Source organism: Dipteris shenzhenensis, chromosome 28 (assembly GCF_047967505.1).
Source record: "Dipteris shenzhenensis isolate YYH24624 ecotype China chromosome 28, Dip_SZ_1.0, whole genome shotgun sequence".
Classification (NCBI taxonomy): domain Eukaryota; kingdom Viridiplantae; phylum Streptophyta; class Polypodiopsida; order Gleicheniales; family Dipteridaceae; genus Dipteris; species Dipteris shenzhenensis.
In genome coordinates, this window is record NC_141623.1 from 3,011,208 (window position 1) to 3,034,373 (window position 23,166).

The 23,166-nt window shown below is 43.6% G+C and overlaps 1 protein-coding gene across 2 annotated transcripts in view; it reads right to left on the reverse strand.

Moving 5' to 3' along the window:
• Nucleotides 1-3,705: 3,705 nt before the first annotated feature.
• The window catches only part of MOS4 (modifier of snc1,4), a 28,560-nt gene continuing 9,099 nt past the window's right edge, over nucleotides 3,706-23,166 (reverse strand). The window contains exons 3-6 of one of the 2 annotated variants that reach the window (XM_087399653.1): nucleotides 6,444-6,527; nucleotides 4,905-4,974; nucleotides 4,637-4,770; nucleotides 3,713-4,461 (exon numbers count right to left, since the gene is read on the reverse strand). In XM_087399653.1, the coding sequence (XP_087255779.1) occupies nucleotides 4,425-4,461; nucleotides 4,637-4,770; nucleotides 4,905-4,974; nucleotides 6,444-6,527 (325 nt within the window). In that variant the 3' untranslated portion in view covers nucleotides 3,713-4,424. Of the gene's footprint in view, nucleotides 4,462-4,636; nucleotides 4,771-4,904; nucleotides 4,975-6,443; nucleotides 6,528-23,166 lie in introns of both variants that reach the window. The other variant, XM_087399654.1, reaches the window with a different exon arrangement.

The window sequence follows — 23,166 nt, forward strand, 5'->3', positions numbered from 1 at the left end:
TAAAACTCCTTCCCTTCCTCCTTTATCCCTTGAGTTTAATCATGGCCTTGCCATCTTCTTTCCTTGTACCAAAATATCATTTTCAACAACAGTGACAATGTCTTGGTCACCTTCTAGGTCCTCCTCACTAAGTCTGAAAGAGGTCATCTCATCATCTCTATTGATATCCCCTTCAAAGTCTTTTGACCATCCTGGCTCTACTTGAGCAATTCTAATTCTTTTTTATCCACTCTTCTGTCTCACAATCAACAAGGGCATCAAAGATATTGTTCAACACTAGAGAGTCATCTATTTTCCCTTTACCTTTGTCTAGAGAGGGTTTGGACTTGGCAACACCTTCATTCAAAGGGACTTTTCAATAATGGCAAGGAGCTTGGGGATCCATTTCTCAGTCTGTTTGGGGTTATTAGGTACTTAAGGATCCTTGGGTTTGGCTTTAGCTCTCCTCTATGGGTAGTTTTTAACTGCATGACTTGCCAATTCACAAAGGAAGCATGAATTTGACAGATTCTTGTAAAGGAGGAGTTGCTCTCTGAATATACTGCCATTTCTATTCACCATGACCAGAGTGCTGAAAAGGTCCTCAGCAATTCCATTTTAATGCACACCTGAGGATTAGCTCTAGGATTTATAAAATTTTCTTTCTCAACACCCACTATCTCACCTAGACCACTGCATAGGGAGGCAAGTTGGTTACAAAGGGACAAAGGCAAATCTGGCAATTCTACCCAAACAAGGGTAATAGTGGACCTAGGCAAGTCAAGGTTAAAGTTCTGCTTCCACCTCTCTAAGTAAAGAGGTTAGTGTCTAATGGTCCAAAGAGTACAATTAAGGGCCTTGGTAGCCATACTAAGGGACTCAAAGAGGAAGACAAACCTCACATTAGTGACATTAACGCCTCGACCTAGTTCTCAATTAAAACTAAGGGGGATCTAGGACCAAGAAGGAAGCCTATAAGTGCATGGGTGCTAAGCCAATCTACATTTACAAAGGTTGCAACTTGCTTACCTCTTGCAGGTTTTTAGCTCTCACCAAGAGAAGTCTCTTTCTCTTCAACGCACTTTCTTTCATCAGACCGGTTGCTGGCAACGAGGGCCTGTGGGTCTTCCTTTTCGGTCTCGTAGTGAAGCTTCCTTGCACTTCTTTCAACCACTTCACCAAGTCCGCTTTCTTCATTGATTCTAGGGTCTCTTTGCTTGTCTGAGGATGGACCTGCGCTTGACCCATCTTTGGCGACGTTGGCTCTTTCTTTACTTCCATCACAAGAGTCTTCCATCATGAGAGTCTCCAACATCGTTGATTCTTTCTTTACTTCTTTCACTTCGAGCATATTCTTGAGCTCGAAGTTGGAGCTCTCTGGCTCCCTGTTTGCTTGCTTTGGAGCTGGCGAGCCTTTCAATGTCTTTGGACTCTGTCCACACTAGACCTCCTCCGAGGTTGGCAAAGCGAGAAGGAGAGTTCTTTCTTACGAGTAGCGAAAAGAACCCTCCTCTATGCTTCTGAGCTACAGCCACGTACGATACCCCCCCTCCTAGCTCAAATAGCTGTTGATGAGTGTCCAATCCTGCCAAGAGGTAAAGGATCGTCGATCAAAATGACAAATGTTCTATTGCGACTCAGGGACGCTCTACCTCTATTCAAAAAAGACTAGCAACTCTCAGAAGAAGACGAAGTGTTCTTTTCACCAAGCACAGGGAACATGTCCTCACTTGTCAAATCAACAGACCAATCTTGGTAAGATCTAAGAGCATGATGTGACAAGCTGCCACCATTATCAATTCCATTCTCAACCTCCATCTTTTCATCCAAGTCCTTTCCATGGCTTATTGCACAGTAGTATGGCCCGAGTCGTTGGCGAGGAAATCTAGCTTGCAGGTCTCCATCTCCATCTCCATCACCATCTTCCATCGTCTTCTAACCTAGCAACTCTTCGTCGGTAGGTCTATGATTTAAAAGACATGACCTTACACTATGTTGCTAGCTAGATTTTATAATCAATCAACCTTGAAGAATCGAACAAAGGTTAGATCTTATTGCTATTGCAGCTCTAATCTACAGAAGGTTTGAGAATCGAAAGGACCTGTGGTGACAACTTGGAGTTGCAAAGAGCAACAAACCACCTACTACGACATCAATGAAGAAGTCACATAGCTCTAATGCTTATAGTCTAGGCAACCACAAAGCAACACACCATGTTGTAGAGGGCTCCTAAAACTACAGACACGAGCAAAGATTCTACAATAACACAACTTATGGAGGAATAGCGCACATTTACTATCTATCAATGAATTATTATCTACCCTCTCTATTTGGATGGAAGAATTTGTTACAATATATACTCAATGGATCAAACGGATTGGTAATTGTCCCCGCATCGTACCAGGTACGCAACCTACAAGACTTTTGTCACGTTTTACGAGTGGTCGCATAAAGGACTTTTGGAGCCTTTCCAAGGTAAGGCCTTGAACTTTGAAACCTTGAACTATTCACCATGATGATATTGATTTGAACAAGAGTTCGCTTTTTTAGCTTAAAACAATCCCATTGGAATGGGGCAAAAAAATGAAACCTTCCCAAAATGAGAACCACTCACAGAAGTTCAACTAAGATAAAAGATGAACAAAGAACTTAGAGAAGCTGCGATAGAGAGCTCGAATTGAGAGGGTCTCAGACGAGACCTTGCCTCGATACAACGGATGCAGCAGTCTTCTCCAGGCTCTGAGGAGCTCAGGCGACAGGAGGTTAGAGCCCGAGCCATGTTAGAGGAGATCACCCAACGACGCTCAAAGTTCTCGTTTCATGCTTCCAAGTCCTTTTGGGCTAGGAAAGGCGACAGGATGTGCAGAGAGTTCTTCAAGAGTCATGGCCAGAGGTCAGCACGAGAGCAACTTCGATCTCTTAGAGCGCAAGATAGTAGTGTCAGGACAGATCCAGACGAGGTCAAGGACTTGGCCACAGATTTCTACAGATCCCTGTTCCAGCAGAAGCCCCCAGACCCTCGTGCCCGCCGATGCAAGGAGGAGGGGTGGAGATATACGCCGTCACTCGTGCAGCCTAGCATGAGTGAAACCCTTCTCGCAAGTGTAGCTCTCCTCTCAAGCTACGAGCTGAGCAATGCTACAATCGAGGTAGGTGCAAGCACAAGGATTAATGGGCATTGGGCTTTAATACCATGTTTGAGGTGGGAGAGAGTGAGAGGAGAGAAATGCACACATACTAGCTATACACTCACAAGGCATTCATAGACAAAACCTCGAGTGCCATACTAAAGGGCAAAAACACGTCCTCCCTTGCCAAAGCACAAGAAAATCCATAATTGTACAACAAACAATGTACTCTACATTCAATATTCTAGTTACACTCTTTGTTGAACTACATCCCTTCGCTATTTTCACGTTTATTTTTCGTATTGTGGTGCTGCCAAGTCCTAGCCAGGGATTGAACTCACACACGCTCACACACACACACCCGCCCTAACCACCAAGCTAGGACCCCTTTGACTATTTTCACGTTCAAATCTACCTTTTCCAAGAAATCAATGACAAAAAGCATACAAGAAAGCCTCCTAGGGCAGAAAGTGAGGCAAAGCCACAGACAAAGCATAGTCTCGTATTCCAGTCTATAAAGATGAAAACATACTGGCAACACAACTTGACATCACAAATGCTAGAATCTGTTTTTTTCAATCCCTGAGTGTCCATGGCCAAAAGATACTTTTCATATACATCTATATATCTAGATGAATCCAAGAGCATGCCCAAACTCATCCTCTAAGAACACAAATATGGTTCGATTTCAATCTCATGACAATCACTCACAATTCAAAACCATAAAATCCATCACGCATAGCAAGAACTAAGCCACTATGACATCCCACCAACGTCATCACCGGCCAACGGTGGGTGTAGATGATAGTATAACCGTATGCTCTCACACATACATATCCAAGCAACCACATTTACTTGAGCATCCATTTATACAAGGTCTTTGTATTGAGTTTCTGTTGATACTCTGGAGGTGCATTGGCAGACTTAGCCGTGACAAAAGGTTAGCACGAAAAGAAGAAAAGACTGTATTCATCTAAGCTAAGGAAGAGACAATATTGATTGACAAGGAGAACGCACTGCGGTTCCCAATGTAAAACAGCCAAATTAACTCACTAAGGGAGAGTTTGATGTGCAAAGGCCAAAGCTATCAATACGTAGAATTTTGAACAGAACTGAAGAAACGTGCGCAATGGCTAAAGTCTCATCATTGACAGTATCATTGCATGCAACCTCGTGTCATTAAGACAGGTTGGCCGGGTATTGCTTGGGAGCATTCTGCATGGCACTATAATTCTGTGGTTAAGAGAAACTATTCCTTTTTCCCTACCTGTCTTAGAATCCAAGCTCGGCCCCAAGCCGATTTTTTAATTGCTGAAATCACCATCGAGATACTGCAGGACTCCAATTCACCCCTCTGCAAAGGCTCACCATGTCACCTATTAGTATGTAAGAATGTCCAAAAACATCATTATCAAGAAACAAAAAATGATATCTAGAACCGTAGACTAACAAATCACGTTTACACTAGCCAGGGGACAAAGAAGCAATAATAACACAAAATCTCAGGTGCCCAGAGGCTCTGTACACACTTTTCTTCAGCTTCTTTCTGGAGCCTACTAACTTCGACTTCAATCTTAAGGCAAGCATTCTCAATATCGATGTTCTTTTGACAAAGTTCCTTCCATCGTGAACCCAGTCGATTAAGTTCCATGGCAGCAGCTTGCTGAAAGGTAAAAGGGATCAATCAAATGTGCTGTAAGATACTCTCCTGATCAAACCAGAAACCATATCAAAATGTATTTTATGATTTCCTATCTCAGAGGACACTTAAGTTGCAATCAAAAACTCGTTCCAGACCTGGTTTAGCTTGCGTTCTCTATTCAAATCCTCAATCTGTTTGGTGTAATCCCTTACTATAGCTTGCAACCTTCAGTAACAATATTTAAATGTTTAGAGCTCTTTCACAGTACTCCTTCCAAATGGCCAAGGTCAAAGATATACTGAATCTATTATCCATACAGGAATCACAAAATCAAACAAGCGCAGAAGAATCATGAAAATGGATCAAGAGATTACAACTTGGAACTCAACAAAGCAAATCTCCACAAAATAGCAGTAGAGCACCTACAGTCACTATGAAATAAGCAGTGCATGCAGACTTAACTAGAGGACATGCATTACTAGCGAGATTGGAGTAATAATTTTTCCAAGCAAACTTTCATCATGTCAATACAAAGTCTCTCCTTGTCGACTTTCTAGTCCAACCAACAACCCTAGACTAAGCTTAGAGAGGATGAATGGGCGGGCTTCTAGAGACTACAGGTCCTGATGCTAGGGGAAGCAGTGCATCCATCATGATATCATTCTTACAGAGTCTGTACCAAGACTTCTATACACTGATGACTCGTTTTAAATCATCACATATCCCCCAGAGACCGAATATGCCTTGACAACTGCAGGTAGACAAAAGGCTATCATGAAGGGCTTTTTCATCGCCTAGCACCTTGCAATAGAGAGATGAACAATGTTGGTATGCATGAGCCACCTAATGGTTTCCCTCACACAGCATGTCTATTAACCACCTACCTTCGTACCAATACTCTCTAGATACTCCCTTCTTGCACTTGGCACAACAGGAGGTTCATCAACCATTCAAGACATCCTTGGCAAGTCTATATCCATTGGACATGGGTAATAACAGGTAATCTCACTTCTACAAGGTCCTGCCATTAGCAGATAAAAAGAAAGAGATACCGCATTGCACCCAACAATATCCCAAGTTAATATGTATATCAATGGCTTATTTGTGTGGTTGCGATCTATAAAACAAATGGAATGAGGTCTTTACACATGATGATCTGTACTACAAAAACACCTCAAACAGCGAACTTGCATTCTCCATGAACTAGTGCAGAAAGAGAACTGCACACAGATCCTACGTGGGAAAAGGGAGGCTTTCCAAGAGTTTCATTCATAGAACAAAACACACATACTATGCTTAGCCCTTTATAACCTAGACACGCAATGAAATGAAATCTCCCACACATCATATTACATGAGATCAATATTTTAGAAATTATAATATTTTTTTCATAATAGTAATAACCCCCTTAGCCCAATTATAAAAAATCGCTGGGAGGCGAGGTCCTTCCAAAAAGACATCCATTTGACAAATTCTTGAGTGCATTCAATATGTTATTTTGGCTCTCAGCCATGGTTCATATATTGGTTTTCACAAGTTACCCGAATCCTACACTTCACACATCACCCCAAACAGTCAAATTGAATCTCTTCATTCTTGAGTTGGACAAAGATCTTAGGTAGGGTTCTTTCAAGAAAGTATTGTGTTGTTAATGCCTACGTGACTTCTATTGCACTTAAGGATAAAAGAACTACCTTGCTAAAAAAGCCTCCAGATGTTGATTGTGAACTTTCCAAGCTTGAGGGCCATACCTCAGCATCAACTCAAGATTTTCAAGCCTACAAAACAGTGCCACCTTAAAAAAGAATGCATTATGCATAATGCAAGTCTCTTATGAAAGCAAGTATATTGAAAGCCCAGCTTCAATGTTCAAATCATGCATGTCATTCCGATGCTATACTCATGTGCAAGCACAAAAATGGAGCACTGTCAATGGATCCCAAGGTTGATGAAAACATTCACATACATCTCTCAACGCATCCATGCAATTCAGAAATTTTTGGCTTATGGACTGTCCTAATAGCAGTCAATTTCTGAAACAAAGTCAATGTCCTAATATTTTTCTGTCAAACTTTATCGTATCTTAAACAATTTTCTTTATTTCAAAAGAACAAGATCCTAAATCCTAATGAAGACAAGGCACAAGAAAAAGTAAGAAGCATTGTGCATTCTATAAATAACATCTATAATTATGAGAAATGTCTAGATATATATTCTCTTAGAATACACAGATGAAAACAAAGAGATTATTGGATGACTAATCCTTATACCTAGCCATAAGGTAACAAGATACATTGTCACAAATTTGTGCAAGGGTAAGCCCTCTTGAGGGCACGTCCCATGTCCTTAACAAGAGAACATAACTGTATGGAAGAAGTCTTTCATAAGGACTCCACCTCTATCTATAGCAATGCATTGAACACCCTCAAAAAGAGTCACACCCTTCACAAGGAGGTTCCTCCACAAACCCTTTGGGGCACGTACCTTTTCAAGTGCGATAATAAGAGACATGATCATATGGGGCATTTGTTCTTATACAATATAGAGATTTGTCCTTAGCTATGATAACAATCTCATTTTGCTCCTTTGCCCATTAATGATATGGAAAACTTACAATGGTATCGAGTTAAAAAACCTGTAGAGTGTGCCCACACACTCACCTCCTTAAGCAGAGCTGCACGCATATGTCTTTGCATACTAAAAGAATTGTCCCATTAGTTTTGACCCTATTCATCCAAAAAACAACCTAGGAGGCCTATCCAAAGCCACTATGTTTTGGAGCTCCCCGACCTTTCCTACCTCTCCATGAGCTCAAAACCTCTCCCTCATCGCGCCTCTCCATCTTCTTAGCCCGTTTGCTTCCATGCCTCACCTGCTTGATCTCCTCCTCAACTGCACTCCTATTCTTGCCCCACTATCATTCTCCACACCCTTGTGCTGCCACTTCACACCTAATACGACTACCATACTCTTGTATGGAAACCATACACTCTATTGCTCCTTCTTCTCGCCCTTGAGCTGCCCCTTCAATTCTGCCCTCCATCCACATATCAATATGACCCCTGTACCTCTGCCCATGCTGCCCTTCTTTTGGCCTTGCTGCCTTCCTTTCTATTCTTCTCTCATTCACACCCATAAATTTTGATAAGTTCACTCTCAATATCTCACACAAAACGCATGCATGCTTGCAAGCGCGCATGGACAATCACTAGCATCTATTCAACCACAAATGGTTTACTAGGACCCACAATTCACAGCATAGGAGCTGATGTAACCTCACGCGATCTTATAAAGCTTTTTCCGATAACCTTATTTTTTATGATAGCATGTATCGATCTTCAGAAAATACTTGCTCTGAAGCCGATTGATAAGATCGTCCATTCTTAATGAAGGATATTTGTTCTTAATGCTCAATCTGTTCAGACCCTTATAATCTATGAATAAGTGCATAAAAATGTCTTTCTTCTTCACAAGAAGCACTCGTGTGTCCCACGGTAGCTTCCTAGGTCTTGCTTGACCTAGTTGGAGGTAAGGTTTCCATGCAATGTATCCTCCTCAATTGAACTACTTCTGTATGCTGCTTGAACATCTTATGGTCAATGTTCCTCTTAGGAAGGACCCAAGAAGTTTCTTCAAAAAGGGGTCTTATTTTGAGAACGAATGCTCTAACATAAACTCTTGAATTAGTTGTACCTCGGATGAACCATCGATCCAAGTGTTCCGACTAATCGAGCCAATTGCCTCATTGACTCAAGCATAAGCTTCAACGAGTTGATTCTTCACCATGGAATCCTCCTCAAACTACCCTAGTTTGCCCCTCTTGCAAACCTCGTGCACTGACAGCAGATGGAAACCAAGAGTCAGAACATAAAGAACATGGAGGAATGCTTCACCCACTCCGCCCATGGTTGTAAGACACGTTAAGACACGACACGTTAGACACGCTTCAGGCACGAGTGTCTTAAAGATAAGACACGTAAGACACGTCATTGTGGTTATAATAATAAATATTTAATTAATATATGTATAAGTATACAAATGTATAACTTGCTAGCATAGCTAGTTGCTAGATTCTAGAAGTACAATAAGCTACACTTAAATAATGCAAGAAGAAACAATGCTGTACAATGTAGTTAAGAGTCAAGACTTGTCACTCAAGTCTTTAAAAGTTAAAGTTAAGACTCACGGTTGAAGAGCTCGCAAGTTTTGAGTACTTAAAGGTTTAAACTAATAATTGAATCTTGTCACATGTGACATGAATGAAAACTACATCTCAATACATATAATTGAAATAGCATGGCTAAGTCAAACTCAATGTGTGTTGTTACTCCCCACCCACCAAAAAAAAAAAAAAAACACAAGAGTGTCTTAAGGTGTCTTAAGGTAAGACACGTGTCTTAAGTGTCTTAAGTGTCTTATCATAAGACACGAGTGTCTTAACAACCATGACTCCGCCACATCAGGAATGGTTTCTAACCTGCCCTGCCTTGAACTGGGATAGTAGACTCATCACAAATGAAGACTCACCTGACTGCCACCAAATTTCTTGGTACATCTCTCGGGAAGCAGTCATGTGCCTAGAAACACCACTATCCGCAATCCACTCCTGAGAATCACCAACGGTGAGACAAGCTACCTCCCTACTTGAATTAGATAGAGCTCTGGTGCCAAGATGTTCAAGTGTACAAAAGCTAGGGTTGTTACGGCTACAAATGAGGAACCGGTACCTTTCTCGTGGCTTCGCTTCCTCCAATAATAGCCCTTCTCACCACAGTGGTTAGAAGTTTAATTCACCTTGAAGGCCTCATTATCTGCATTGGACTTCTTCTTCTAAGATTTCCCTTTACCCTTCTTGTTGTTTCGTCCATTGAATTGCGGGACGTCCAAGACCATCGGCACCAACTCCTCTCACATGAGACTGTTTAGTCTCCCCTGGTCATCAAAGAACAGTAGAACGTTGAGTACTGCAAGGAAAGATGGGACAGCAAAGTGATGGCCCTATCCCCTGACGATATCTCCTTTCCAGCTTTAAGGACCCCCTACTGAAGAGCTTGCAGCTTGTCGATGTGCCCCCACACCGTTGATGACTTGGCAGGATTCAACACAACACAAATGATGTACTAGAGAAAACCTGCTTTTCACTGCTGAGAAAACCAAATCACAACCAAGGCTGAATTGCGCCCTGGAATACTCCACAACAAAAGGCATGAACTGAGCCTTTGATAGACTCAATCAATGGCAGAACTGGGCTATTGTAAGACTGAATACAACGGCATAACTGTGCCACTATTAAGTACATACTGGTCGGTTGACTTGGATGGGCCAACTGGCCTGACTTGTCCTTGGTTCGCTAGTGGATTAACCCCACCTGGCTTGGTTGCTGACCCGAACCTGGTTGGCTAGCCTAACTAGCCCAACCAATCCTGCTAGCGCTAGCCATATGTGGCCCTTACCAGCCCCTAAAGGCCTCTTAACCAGGCCTTATTTCAGCCTACATACCATGGCACAACCCCGACCTATCATCAGAATTCCACAGGGAGTACAACTGTCGCGGGGGGCACACCCACGAATCAGCCCTCACTCACTATAGTACAAATAGGAGATGACCAGAATTTTAACACAGACCCCTAGACTTCCCCATGTCAAATTAGTTCTAAAAGAAGTCCCTTTGTTCGGGTATTTCGGGCCTCTGCCGTGTGAACAAGGTTTTGGCCAATGTGTTAGTATGAAAGGGGCTTTGGGTTTGTAACTTGTGTAAGTTTAAAGGGTCAATTGAAATTTGGGATTTAATTTAGTGAAGATTTTATTTGTGTATGATCTCACCTATGAGTCAGTAAGATTCTCTCCTCTGACATGACCTACGATGTGTGTGTGGGAAGATTGAATGTACTGAATTCACATCTATCACATCTATAAATTATTTTCCTCTATTTGTCCGCATCAGGTGACGTTCTTCTAACTCTCTCACTCTGTATCATAGTTCCTAATATGGTATTAGAGCATAGGTCTAGCTCATCCGCCGCTTGGAGGAGTATGATCTGCCCCCCTTTTACACTCGGCCAACGTGTCTTGCTCCGTTGCTGTTTTCTTGGAGGCCTAGCTTTAGATTTGCTCAGCTCCAACTCCAATCGCTGCCAACAAAAATCAACATTTGTGCTGAAATGCTATCGCCAAACTTGCAACATCCATATTGTTGCAGCAGTGATCTCCATTTGTTTATTGTGTTGGAAAGGTCACCTCCCCATCTGTGTAAGCCCCCATATGAGGAGAGCCTGGGGGGGGTGAACCTGGTGTTTGAGAGATGGCCACATGGGCAGCATCATGGCTGTCATGAGGGCAGGGATCAGATAGAAAAGAGAGGACAAGGTACCTCGCTGATCTGCAGGAGCATAAGGCAGAGAAGAGGACAGCAGCAGGAACCCAAGAGAAGAGGCTATGAGCTCACGGGTGGCATCAACAGAAGTACGGAGCAGTACGGATGAAGGCGCACACATGTGGACAGATCAGGGAGCCAAGAAAGGGCGCAGCAGAGGTGGGACAGACCAGCACATGGGTCGGCCAAGAGAGAGGCTGCATGGGCTGCTTGGAGGCAGCCAACCAGGCCTTATATATGGCAGACCTAGGGGCTGGGCCCTTGCCTGTATGTGAGGTCCAGAGCCCTAGTTTTGTGGGCCAAGGGCCCCTAGTTTTGAGCCCCAGAAGGGGAACTTTAAGGAGCTACTAAGTCAGCTGTAAGGGCAGACTGAGTCGGCCAGTTTAGTCGGTATTTTCAAGGGCCCCTTGAGGCTTATAAAAGCAGCCCATTGCATGGCCTTCAAATATCCAACAGTACTGAGCTACCAAGGGCTGGACCTTGGCTATCTTCTAGGGCAGCAAGGTGTTGTGATTTGGACGGAGAGTCTACATACGCTCGAGGTGGAGCACGCGGGCTCAAGTCTAGAGATATCCAGCAAATAGTAGAAGTACCTTGTGGTAAGATCAAAGGACCACACTCTGGTGGGACTTTGGATCTGTCTCTCTTTTGTATTGTGTCCATAGCTTTGGACAAAAATATATATTCTTTTGGTAGCTTCTATATGTGGCTGGATCATTGTCTAGTGATGAGTGTGCACATATATTTGATGCACATAAGTTTAAGAAGTTTGTGATTCCACACACCACACACACTGTGTGAGTCCTGCGCTATTCTATCAGTCTTCCGCTGTGCGTACCCTCTGTTGGGTGATTTCTAACATGGTATCAGAGCCCAAGTAGGAGGCTCACATGTGTGGGAGCCTGAAGGCAAGGACCTTGTTGAAGGATGACCCTGATTCAAAAGCTCTTGAGATTCGAATTCCACGACTGGAGGACAGTGCCCTTGCAAGAAGGAGGGTGACTCAGGTTCAATCAAGTGCGTACGGAATTCTTGTGTGGTTTAGCAGCAGAGATGTCGATTTCAGAAGCCTCTTCAGCCCCTTCTCTCCCTTCCTCCTCCCCCAGATTTCTTTCTTTCACCATTCCTAACTTTGCGGAGTTTGAGAAACTGGATGGGACAAATTACCCTATCTAGAAGGTAAAGATCCGGAGTCATTTAGTAGCTAGGAAACCATGGGAAACTGACAAAGGGTCGAGGAGAAGCAAAAGGATGTGGTGGACAACAAATTACCCTATCTGGAAGGTGAAGATCCGGAGTCATTTAGTGGCTAGGAAACCATGGAACCTAACAAAGGGAGTCGAGGAGAAGCAGGAGGATGTGATGGACAACAATGGAACGATACTCATACTAGTAGATTGAGAGAAGCTCAAAGCTTGGGTGCCCATGCCCTAGCATTGATCATATGGACTATGGCGGACTCTGTGCTTCCTCACATCCAGATGACCGACTCGCCAGTAGAGGCATGGGCCATTCTGAAGGATCTATCCAAGACAAATAACACATCACGGATATTGCTTCTTCAACATCAACTCTACAACTTGGATATGGATGAAGGAGATTCGGTACATGACCACTTGACTGCAACAGTAGTTACTTCCAGCTTAGTAGTTAGCTCTATTTTAGTAGGAAACTACTACTTTCTTTTGAAAATGCTACTTTAAATCAGGTAATGCCACGTGGCAGCCCTTGGGAGTTATCCCATAAACATTTATTGTTGCTGGCCCACTTTCCCATAATATAAAAGGGGCTTCAATTGTACTTCCAAGTACCTTTTGATCATAATACAAATTGGAGTTTACTCTCTTGGTGATTGATCCAATCCCAAGAAGGATTTCCCTAGCAATGGCTAGCCAGCCCATGGGAGTTGGAAGTCCATGCCCTCTCCTGTGAGAGTGTCTCTAACACTATCCCTCTAGCTTTTCTGTTCTTTCTGATAGTTTAAGTGACAGTTTAGTAGTCTAGTAGTTGCCCTTGTTACTTTTGGTATCAAATCCCTTTTCATGGGAAATTGTGGGGTAAATCATGTCCAGAAACTTGGAGCGTGGCATCCTGATGCCTATCCCTATCTATGTGCAAAAATTCATCGCGGTCAGGTGTCCCAGTCAGCTACTGCCACGTGTTGGACTGTGCAGAGACCCTGAATTTTAGGGTGCTCAAAATTTGGTGCTTTTTGCATCATTGGATAGCTCTTGCTCCCCTGATCACTCCTATGTGCAAGAAACACAAAATGGTGCAGGTTTGACCAAGAAATTGCTCGAAAATCTGATTGGCGCAGGCGAATTCGACCTAAATTGTGATCTAGCTGATTACTGCTCCGATTTTGGTACTTCTTTGCGCCAAACTCATCACCAAAGGCTCTATAGGCTGCTCCTAAAGTTTGGTAGACATTGGAGTCCAAGTGGAGGAGTTATCACCGTTTTTGACTGGCTGTACCTGCATTTCTGCTTCGAATTAGAATAATGATACCTCTGCCTCCAAGGGGTCGCCTCAGCCTCTGGAGCATATGAGCTCGGTTTGGAGTCCATTGAAGATCATTTACCTTGAAATCTGCTCGAAATTCAGCTCATAGGTGGCGCAATTGTATTATCCCGCCAGATACTTCGAAATTTTTGGGGCTTTTTTGTTTTGCAGGACAATCTACACTATTCTATCTTGCCTAGCCAAAGAAATCTTATGGCACCAAAGAAATTTGCATCTAATTCCAGAAAGGGGAAAATATCTCAAGATCTAAGATCTGAGATGGAGTATGATGAAGCTCACTTAATGAGCCAGGCAGAAGAGCATGTTGGAGCCCTGGAACTTGGGGCTGAAGTCCATATTAGTGGGCAAGAGCCAGAAGATGAGGGATTGGCAAGAAGGTCTACCTCCCAATCACCTCTCAAGTCTCCTCTTTCCAGGCCTGGAGTGGATCTTGATGGATTTCTGGCAACAATGCTGCAGCAACAGCAAAGTATTATGGAGAAACAAAATAAAATGATGCAGCATCTTATGGATCAGCAGCAAAAGCTATCTAGTCAAGTTGAGCAGCTCAATGTAATGCTGGAGCAGAAATTTGATGATGTGGAAAGAGAATCCAAGACTAAGTTTGACTATGCTTTCACTCAGCTAAAAAATATGAGGAGTGATGTGAATCAGGTGAGGAATAGAGCTGAAGCTTGAGGGAAGGAAATCCTAAGGGAGGATGTGCCCAAGAAGGTTATGGAACCAAATCAAGGTGGTTTGAACTCGAGAAAAGACAGAGGCTAGAAGATCTCATTCACAACCACCTTCCTATCATGTGCCCCCATGGAATGCAAATCTGTCAGGTGCTACAGAAACAAGTCCAGCTCATGTGCCAATTCCAGAAGGTGGAACCGGTTCATCCAAACTGTACCAAGTGTCACTTAAGAGAGGTGAATTTTTGACACTGGCTTATAATCAATTAGATTTAGATGTTAAAGAGGCTATGTCTTTCACTCAGTTTGTGAAGAGGACTCAGGTTGATATTCAAAAAGAAATGGAACAAGGTTCTAGTATGGGCAAGGACTACAAGGACAAAATAGTGCAGCAGAAATTTAAGGGAGAGTCCACCTCACCAAATGAGCTTTATGAGTGGCTAAGCAACTTGGAAGATTACTTCAAGTTGAGCCCTAGAACTGATGCTGCCAAACTCATGGTCGTTAAGACACTCGTGTCTTATGATAAGACACTTAAGACACGTGTCTTACCTTAAGACACCTTAAGACACTCTCGTTTTTTTTGTTTTTTTTGGTGGGTGGGGAGTAACAACACACATTGAGTTTGAATTAGCCATGCTATCATTGATGGTGACTTTGGATCTAGCGGTGGCAGTGACCTCATAGATTCAGATTAGGATGAATCTTCAGAGATTTGAGAGTCGAAAGCTTCCTTTCAATTATATGTATCGAGATGCAGTTTTCATTCATGTCACATGTGACAAGATTCAATTATTAGTTTAAACCTTTAAGTACTCAAAACTTGCGAGCTCTTCAGCCGTGAGTCTTAACTTTAACTTTTAAGACTTGAGTGACAAGTCTTGACTCTTAACTACATTGTACAAGTGCATTGTTTCTTCTTGCATTATTTAAGTGTAGCTTATTGTACTTCTAGAATCTAGCACCTAGCTATGCTAGCAAGTTGTACATTTGTATACTTATACATATATTAATTAAATATTTATTATTATAACCACAATGGCGTGTCTTACGTGTCTTATCTTTAAGACACTTTCGACACTCGTGTCTGAAGCGTGTCTAACGTGTCGTGTCTTAACGTGTCTTACAACCATGGCCAAACTTCAATTTGCAGTCCTACATTTAGAGGACTATGCCCACACATGGTGGAGGCACTACTTACAAGAAGTGGAAGGGGGACTTAGACTACCTATGGCCACATTGGAGGAGTTCAAACAGGAAGTGGTTGTCACCTTTCTCTCTCCTTTGGTTATAAACTTTGGTTATAAATCAATACTTGTGTCAATGGTATGATTTGGTTCAAAATGATCAGTTAGGCATTATATAAAACAATTTTGGAAGCTCTCCCTGTTTGTGAGAGGGATAGATGAAAAACAGAGAATGATTACGTTCAATCCTCTATTGCTTCTGATGTGATGGCCTCTAGACCCAAGTCATTGGATGAAGCCATGCAACGTGCAGAATTGTAGGAGCCCAAGTATAATCCAAGGGAGAAGGTCATTGGGATTGGTACTTTCCAGAAGCCAAGCACAATGGATTATGGTGTGAGGAAGCCTATGGGCAAACAGAAACTTCAAATGGGGTATAAGCCTTCTCAATCAGCATCAGCTTATGCTGTACCAGGTAGAACAATTCCCAAATATCCTACCCTCAATGCTTCAAAGACTAATCCTGTTGCCAAAGAGTCCAAAGCTGATGTAAGATATCTAGACCATGACAAAGGCAAGAGGGAGGTTCAAAAACAGTTTCCCCAATCTCTAATGGATGAGAGGAGAAAGAAAGGACTATGCTTTAGGTGTGGAGAAAAGTGTAGTGTTGATCACAACAAATCATGCAAGGCAAAGTCAACCTCACATACACAGAGCATGATCATTGAGGTTTCAGAATCTGCGGAGGAGTGTGAGGCCTAAAGAGTACCATGATTGTGGTCAAGAACTTCCAAGGGATGATGAGATAGAGGATGAGAACTTTGTCTTCAATCTTGGGGGTCTCAATCACGGTGAGTTGAGAGCCATGGACAGCTCTAGGACATGGAATTTACTGCCATTTGCTGCTCAGTCAGTTTCAGATGCAACTACAGCAAGGAATGGGCACAAGTCCTATCATCTCGAGGATTCTCTTGCTTGCTGTGAACCCAGCAGAGAAGCTGAAGGCAATGGAACTGTTAGTGATGAAGAAGTGGCATGGGATACTCAGTCAGAATTGTATGTCATTTCTAGCAATGCTCTAAGTGGGATAAGTGGACCTACTACTTTGAGAGTCGAAGGGCAAGTTAAGGGCAGAGATGTCTATGGACTTGTGGACACAGAAGTACCCACAACTTCATAAATTCTAGGTCTATTCAATCGCTTAAGCTCCCAAGCGGTGAATTACCTCACAGCTTGAAGGTGGAAGTGGCTGATGGAGCCTACACTACCGGCCAAATGATTTGCAAAGATGTGGATATTACTGTGGATTTATTTGCATTAAACCTTGGTCCTATAGACATCATTCTTGGCTGTGATTGGCTTGGAACACTAGGTAAGTTCACCATGGATCTCAAAGGGATGACCATGACTTTCCAAGATGAGGATAAGGAAGTTTGTTTATTTGGAAGAAGAAAGATTGGACTTTCAGAATGTGCATTACTATAGGGAGTTAAACAAAATGACAATTAAAAACAGGTTTCCTACTCTTAGAGTGGATGACCTATTGGATGAGCTTAAGGGAGCCAAATGCTTCTCAAAGATAGACCTCAGGTCAAGGTACCACCAGATAAGGATCAAGGAGGGAGATGAGAGTAAAACTGCCTTCAGAACTGAAAGAGGACATTATGAGTTCAAAGTGATGCCCTTTGGGCTCACTAATGCCCCAGCTACCTTTCAGTACTTGATGAACCAAATCTTAGGTCCTTATCTCTTCAAGTTTGCACTTGTGTTCTTTGATGATATACTCATATACAGCAAAAGTAAGGAAGAGCATTTGCAGCATGTTGCTAAGGTTTTGGAGATTCCCAGGATGCACCAGCTATATGCCAAACCTTCTAAGTGCTCTTTCATGGTGCAAAGGGTGGAGTACTTGGATCACATCATCTCACCTGAGGGTATCTCAGTGGATCCAGTAAAAGTGCAGGTGGTTAAGCAATGGCCAACACCCTCAAATCTCACTCAGTTAAGGGGTTTTCTAGATCCGACTCCTTTCTAGAGAAGATTTATTAGGCACTATGCCAAAGAGCTGCAGTTTTAACAGATTTGCTCAAGAAGGGAGCCTTCTCATGGAGCCCATCTACCTAAGCACCTTTCAATGATCTCAAGGAAGCTCTTACTTCAGCACCTATCTTGACATGACCAGATTTTTCAAAGCCTTTCTTTATTGAGGCTGATGCTAGTGGCAGGGGCATAGGGGCTGTTCTAAAACAGGGTCATGGAGTTATTGCCTATGAGAGTAGGAAGCTGAGTGACAAAGAGTTTATTTTTCATACACATGATAAGAAGATGGTTCCCATTGTTCATGCTATCAAAAATGGCACCATTACCTATATGGCAGCCATTTCAAGGTCAAAACTGATCATAGATCCTTGAGGTATTTCCTATCACAAAGTACTCTTACCCTAAGGCAAAGGAGATAGTTAGCATTTGTGCAAGGCTATGACTCTGACATTGAGTATAAGAAGGGCAAAGATGATCTGGTAGCTGAGGCTTTGTCTAGGCTTTGGTCTTGTCAATGTTATGCAGTCACGGTACAAGGATTGGATCCATGACATCCAAGAGGAATTTATGGAGCATCCACAACTTGCTCTATGGCATTTGTATCTCGACATTTAGCATAGGACATCGCTGTCAAATCTAACAGCTGAATATGTAAGGTACAACCACCATCATCTATATCCCGACCTTGCAAGCTGCTTCGTGCTTGCAATGCACTAGCCTGTGAGGCATAGTGTAGTTCAGCTTGCAGACCACCTGAAATCGGATGCATGACAATCTTATCAATACACCCAAAAGGAGAAAATACTTGATACAACACATCTAATGTAATGGGGTTCACCAGATTGTGGATGGTAATCAGAAGGATTCCATTGGGCTGTGAATTTTCCCCACGTTGAGGCTGCCCTAAGCTTTTTGCATGCTGCATAGAGCCCTGCATAACCTATCCAAAACTAGAGGCATGTCGTTCCATTTTCCCTTCATACGCATGCGGTTGTCCCATAGTGTGCATTAAACCTTTGTGGCTGCCCCACTATGCCAAATACATGCACATGTGCTCACTTTCTGCCTGTCTCAAAGCTCAAAATGTGATGGAGAGGCTCGGAAGAAAAGTTGATAAAGATGCTCGGGAGGAAGGTCGTTGACGAGGCTTCTGAACGGGGTCCAAATGAGACCAAATAGGGCTATGGGGGCTGGAATTCTGAGTTATTGCCCCTTTTTTTCGTCTTCTTTTTTTTTTTTTTGTGGGGGGGGGGGGGGGTGTTCCCTAGGACAGTTAGTACAGTTCTAGCCTAAGACCTTTCGGACTGTTAGGCACTGTCTTAAACCAACCTAACCCAGCATTTAACCTTAGTTAGTACTAGCCTAACCTAGACCCAAACTAACTAAACCTAAACCTAGCACCTAACTAATCTAACCTTGGTTAAAGTCTAACCTAAATCTTAGAACCTTGTAGGCTAAGGTTTGCAGGAGGCGACAAGCGAGGCAGCACAACAAGGGTGGCAAAGAAAATGCGGCCGACGGCACGGGCAGTATAAATAGCGACAGACATGGTGACGACGTAACTATTAGCGTAGCACGTATGGGCTCATCGAACGACAGCTACGTAACGGGGACTGACAAAAACGGGAGCAGGTGACGGATCCACGAAGCCTCATAACTCTGTTAGACGATGGGACGGTGGAGGATCACGACATGTACGCTATTGTCGATGGAGTGCTCTGCTCTTAGCCGGCTTGGGTCTCTTTGGTGCAAGTGTCACGGATGGGTGGGAAGGCTAGATTAGGCTGTCGATGGAGTGCTCTGCTCTCAGTGGCCTCCAATACAGACTTGGAGAAGGCTACGACTTCACAAAATTCAGGGAATGAATCCCAACAACCAAAAGTGGCATGTAGTCCAATAAGATGTCTTCAAGAGCGTGAGAATGGTGCTGGTATTGGCTCTTTAGCTTCTCCATTTCCACCGCCGATGCTACAGATGGAAGTCTTTCCTTCAAGGATGGGCAAGCTAGATGAGCTACCCGCACAAGGGCTCTCTTTGCACACAACCATGGCTCATAGGCAGAATATCTTCAGTGCTATCCGTCTTTAGCACTTGCGTTGATTTTGATTGTTGCATGCTACAAGCAAAGCTGCGAGCTTGAGCTTGTGTTGGCATCTGACCTGAACAGGGCTGGGTCATAGTGTTGGCGTTAGTGTAGCAACTACTGGGTATCAAAGTAAAGGGTGAAGTGGAGAAGCAACGGTGCCAGGGTCGGAGCTCTGATACCAATGTATAGAAGGGGGAAGGGGCAGATCTGAAGATGGGGAGAGAATAGCAGAAGGAAGGGAGGAGAAGAGAGGAGAAGGGGAAGGAGAGAGGAAGAGAGAGAAGGATAAGGGGATAGAGAGATAGAGAGAGGGAGGAGAGAGAGAGTGAGCATAGGCAGCAAGTAGCAGGAAGGAGGAGGATGGAGAGTAGATAGGATTAGATGTCACATCAAAAACGTCCGTACAAAGGTGTGGAGGTGGACTTATATAGTCTCCCTCTACTATATCTCCTTTTGCCCCCCTCTAGGCCTAAAAATTCCCTAAGTCTACATCAACTTAAAGTTCGAATTGGAGTTCTCTTCTTTGCCTAATATTTCTCCTGTAGCAGGCCAACCTACTTTGTAAGTTCTAAGTACATCCCATTGTTCCTTCTAGACTAGCATTAGATGCATTAGGCATTGATCCACTTGCTCTCTCTTTTAATCTCTTGACAAATGCTGATTCAAGAGCTACTACTCCAACATTTGAGAAAATTTGGGGCTTTCCTAAAAATCAATGAGATTCACCGGAATTGAAGCCTCCAACATTGGCATCCTGAGAGTCATGGGTTGAATACCCTACAAACCTATCCCCATGGGCTACATGGCTATCAGATGAACTCCCAAAGCAAGGTGGTGTATACTTCTTGATCTGCTTTGAATCATATGTTGCCTACGCTTGTAAGGGAGTATTAGAACAAGCAATACTAGCTTGTGAGTTGGGCTAGCTAAGAAGTAGTTGTGTCTCGTGCTTGTGGAATAGAAAGACTTGTCAAAACAATACTCCTTAATGGTCATCGATCAAATTTGCCTAAATAGCACTAGTGTGCCGATGGAGCACAAATTTAATTGCTTAACATTGATGGGTACATGCAATGGTGCGTCGATAGCCTAGTTATTATTTAGTTGACCAAGCAGTCTTCGTATTAATTCATGATTTGCAATCGTCAACACTTCCATGTAGCCAAACCATGTGGATATTCGTGCATACCGTGTGTCTGCTTCACTCTCTGCTAGTCATTTGGATGACTCCAAGGCTAGCCTTGGTAGTCTCCATCGAGGTAAGTCCCAGACTCTGTGGATGAATGTCATTATCTGAAAAATGGCATCAACCTGTAGAGGAGTTCTAAATCAGCTCGTGTGCAAGACGTCTCTTGGAAAATGTACCTGCCAGCCGAAATACTTCACGTGCAAGTGCTTGTCGAGAGGCTAGACGGGCATATATGGTCACAAGAAGATGCAAAACAGAGGCAAAATGAGGGCCAAAAGGATGGTGGCGGCTATGCAAAAACCCCTAAAAGGATAGAAAGCAACTAAAAGGAGACGAAAATGAGGCTGAATCTGAGGCGGAAATGAGCAAGCAACTACAAGAAGAAGGGCTTAAGCAGAATAAGGGTTTTGGGTTAGGGTTAGGTTTGGGATGACGTGGCAAGACAATTATGGCAAGGTGAACTTGTTCTGATACCATGTTAGAAACATGATGCAAGGGGGTAAGAGAGAGAGGCTAGGAAGTGAAGAAGTGATACTCAAATGAAGACATAATGACGGCTTTCATTCATTCATCAAGTGTGTCATGACAAGTGAAGTACAAGCCTTACGTAGGCTACTCACTCACACACTTGCACCAACTGCATATGGGATAAGTCCCATAGTGACATGTGGCACTCACACATGACTCACACAAGGACTAGTACTAGATTTCCTAGAACTACACAGCAACACACTATTTGGCTATGATATCTCGAACAACTTAGGCAAGGCGCTTCCGACCCTACTCTGTGATAATATAGACCTCGCCCGCATCTCGGACACCCTTGTCTTAGTGGTACAAGACACTACCACCAAATCCTTTCCCACGATCCGCGATCCACGCAAGTCCGAGATGGGAAGATGCCTCAAAACCCTTGGTTCGTTAGTGTAGACAGGCGAGAGTCCACCTCAAACTGGAGTAGGCCTTGGGTCATCTGACGTCATTTGAGGCGCAGAGGATCTTTCGACGATTGACACACCACAACAGGCAAGCCTTTCTCACACACAAGATGGATGAGATTGTCATATCTTTTCAAAAAGGAGACCCGACCCCTGATTGGGGGTTTCTATCAAAGGGAAAGCCACCTATCCCCATAACTAACCCAAGTATGTGGCACACATATGCATGTTTTCTCTATGATGTCCAAATGCAAACACCTGTGCACATGTTCTCTATGCCCAGGCCTGCCACTTGTCAATTGTTTACTACACAGGATGTACGGGCTGCACTACGTCGACTACACAATCGAAAACAAACTGAACACTTTGCACATTGGCAGGAGGCCTTAGCTCTGGTCCTAGCACGCATGTTCAACCAAGCTGTTTGTCACAGCTTCCCACCTGCTTGTAGCACCACCACTTTGTGCCGATACACTAAGTCGGGGACCCTATGGAGACTGGGAACTATCGTACCCTCATGATTGGCCATACTCTGACTAAGATTTATGGATCAGTATCAGAGAGGGAGCTCAGCAATCAAACAGAGGCTTTGGGGTAGCAAGCACTAGAACAAGCATGATTCCAGAGACAGTACTCTACCCCAGATCACATCTTCACTCTGAAGGCTATTATTGAGGAGGCGAGGTCTAGACACTAGAACGTCTACACATGCTTTCTAGACTTTCAGAAGGCCTATGACACTGTCCCGTGATCCCGCATGATCAGGAGACTACAGGAGATGTAGATTCCAGAGACACTGATTTGGGTGTGATAAGCCTCTATGAGTCAATCAGAGGCAGACTTTGTGTCCTAGATGATTTATCGGATTGAGTCGAGAGCACGATCGGGGTGAAGCAGAGTTGTCCACTCTCACCGACCCTCTTCGGACTTTACATCGATGAGATCACATCCTATATACCGCCTAGGAGGCGAGGGATCACTACTGGCCGACCTCATGATACAGATATCGCTATACGCTGATGACATAGTCCTTATATCATTTTCAACGGAGGGGCTGTACAGACATCTGGAGGCCCTAGAGGTGTTCTATAGAGAGAGAGAGACTTGACTGTCAACCTTGGAAAGACCAAGGTTATGGTCTTCAACATCTCACACACAGTGGCTCATTGACTCAGCTTCACTTACCATGGTGAGCTAGTGGAGATAGTGTAGTCCTACAAATATTTGGGAACAATCTTCAAAAGACCCATTTTCACAATGACCCATGCAGCCCAAGCACAACTCACACGGGGGCGGAGTGCTTTGTCTTGGCTAGAGAGACAGTGCTTCCACGCACACTTCCAGGACCCACCGACGAAGGGCTGGCTCTTTGACACACTAGTGCGACCAACTGCCATGTATGCAGCA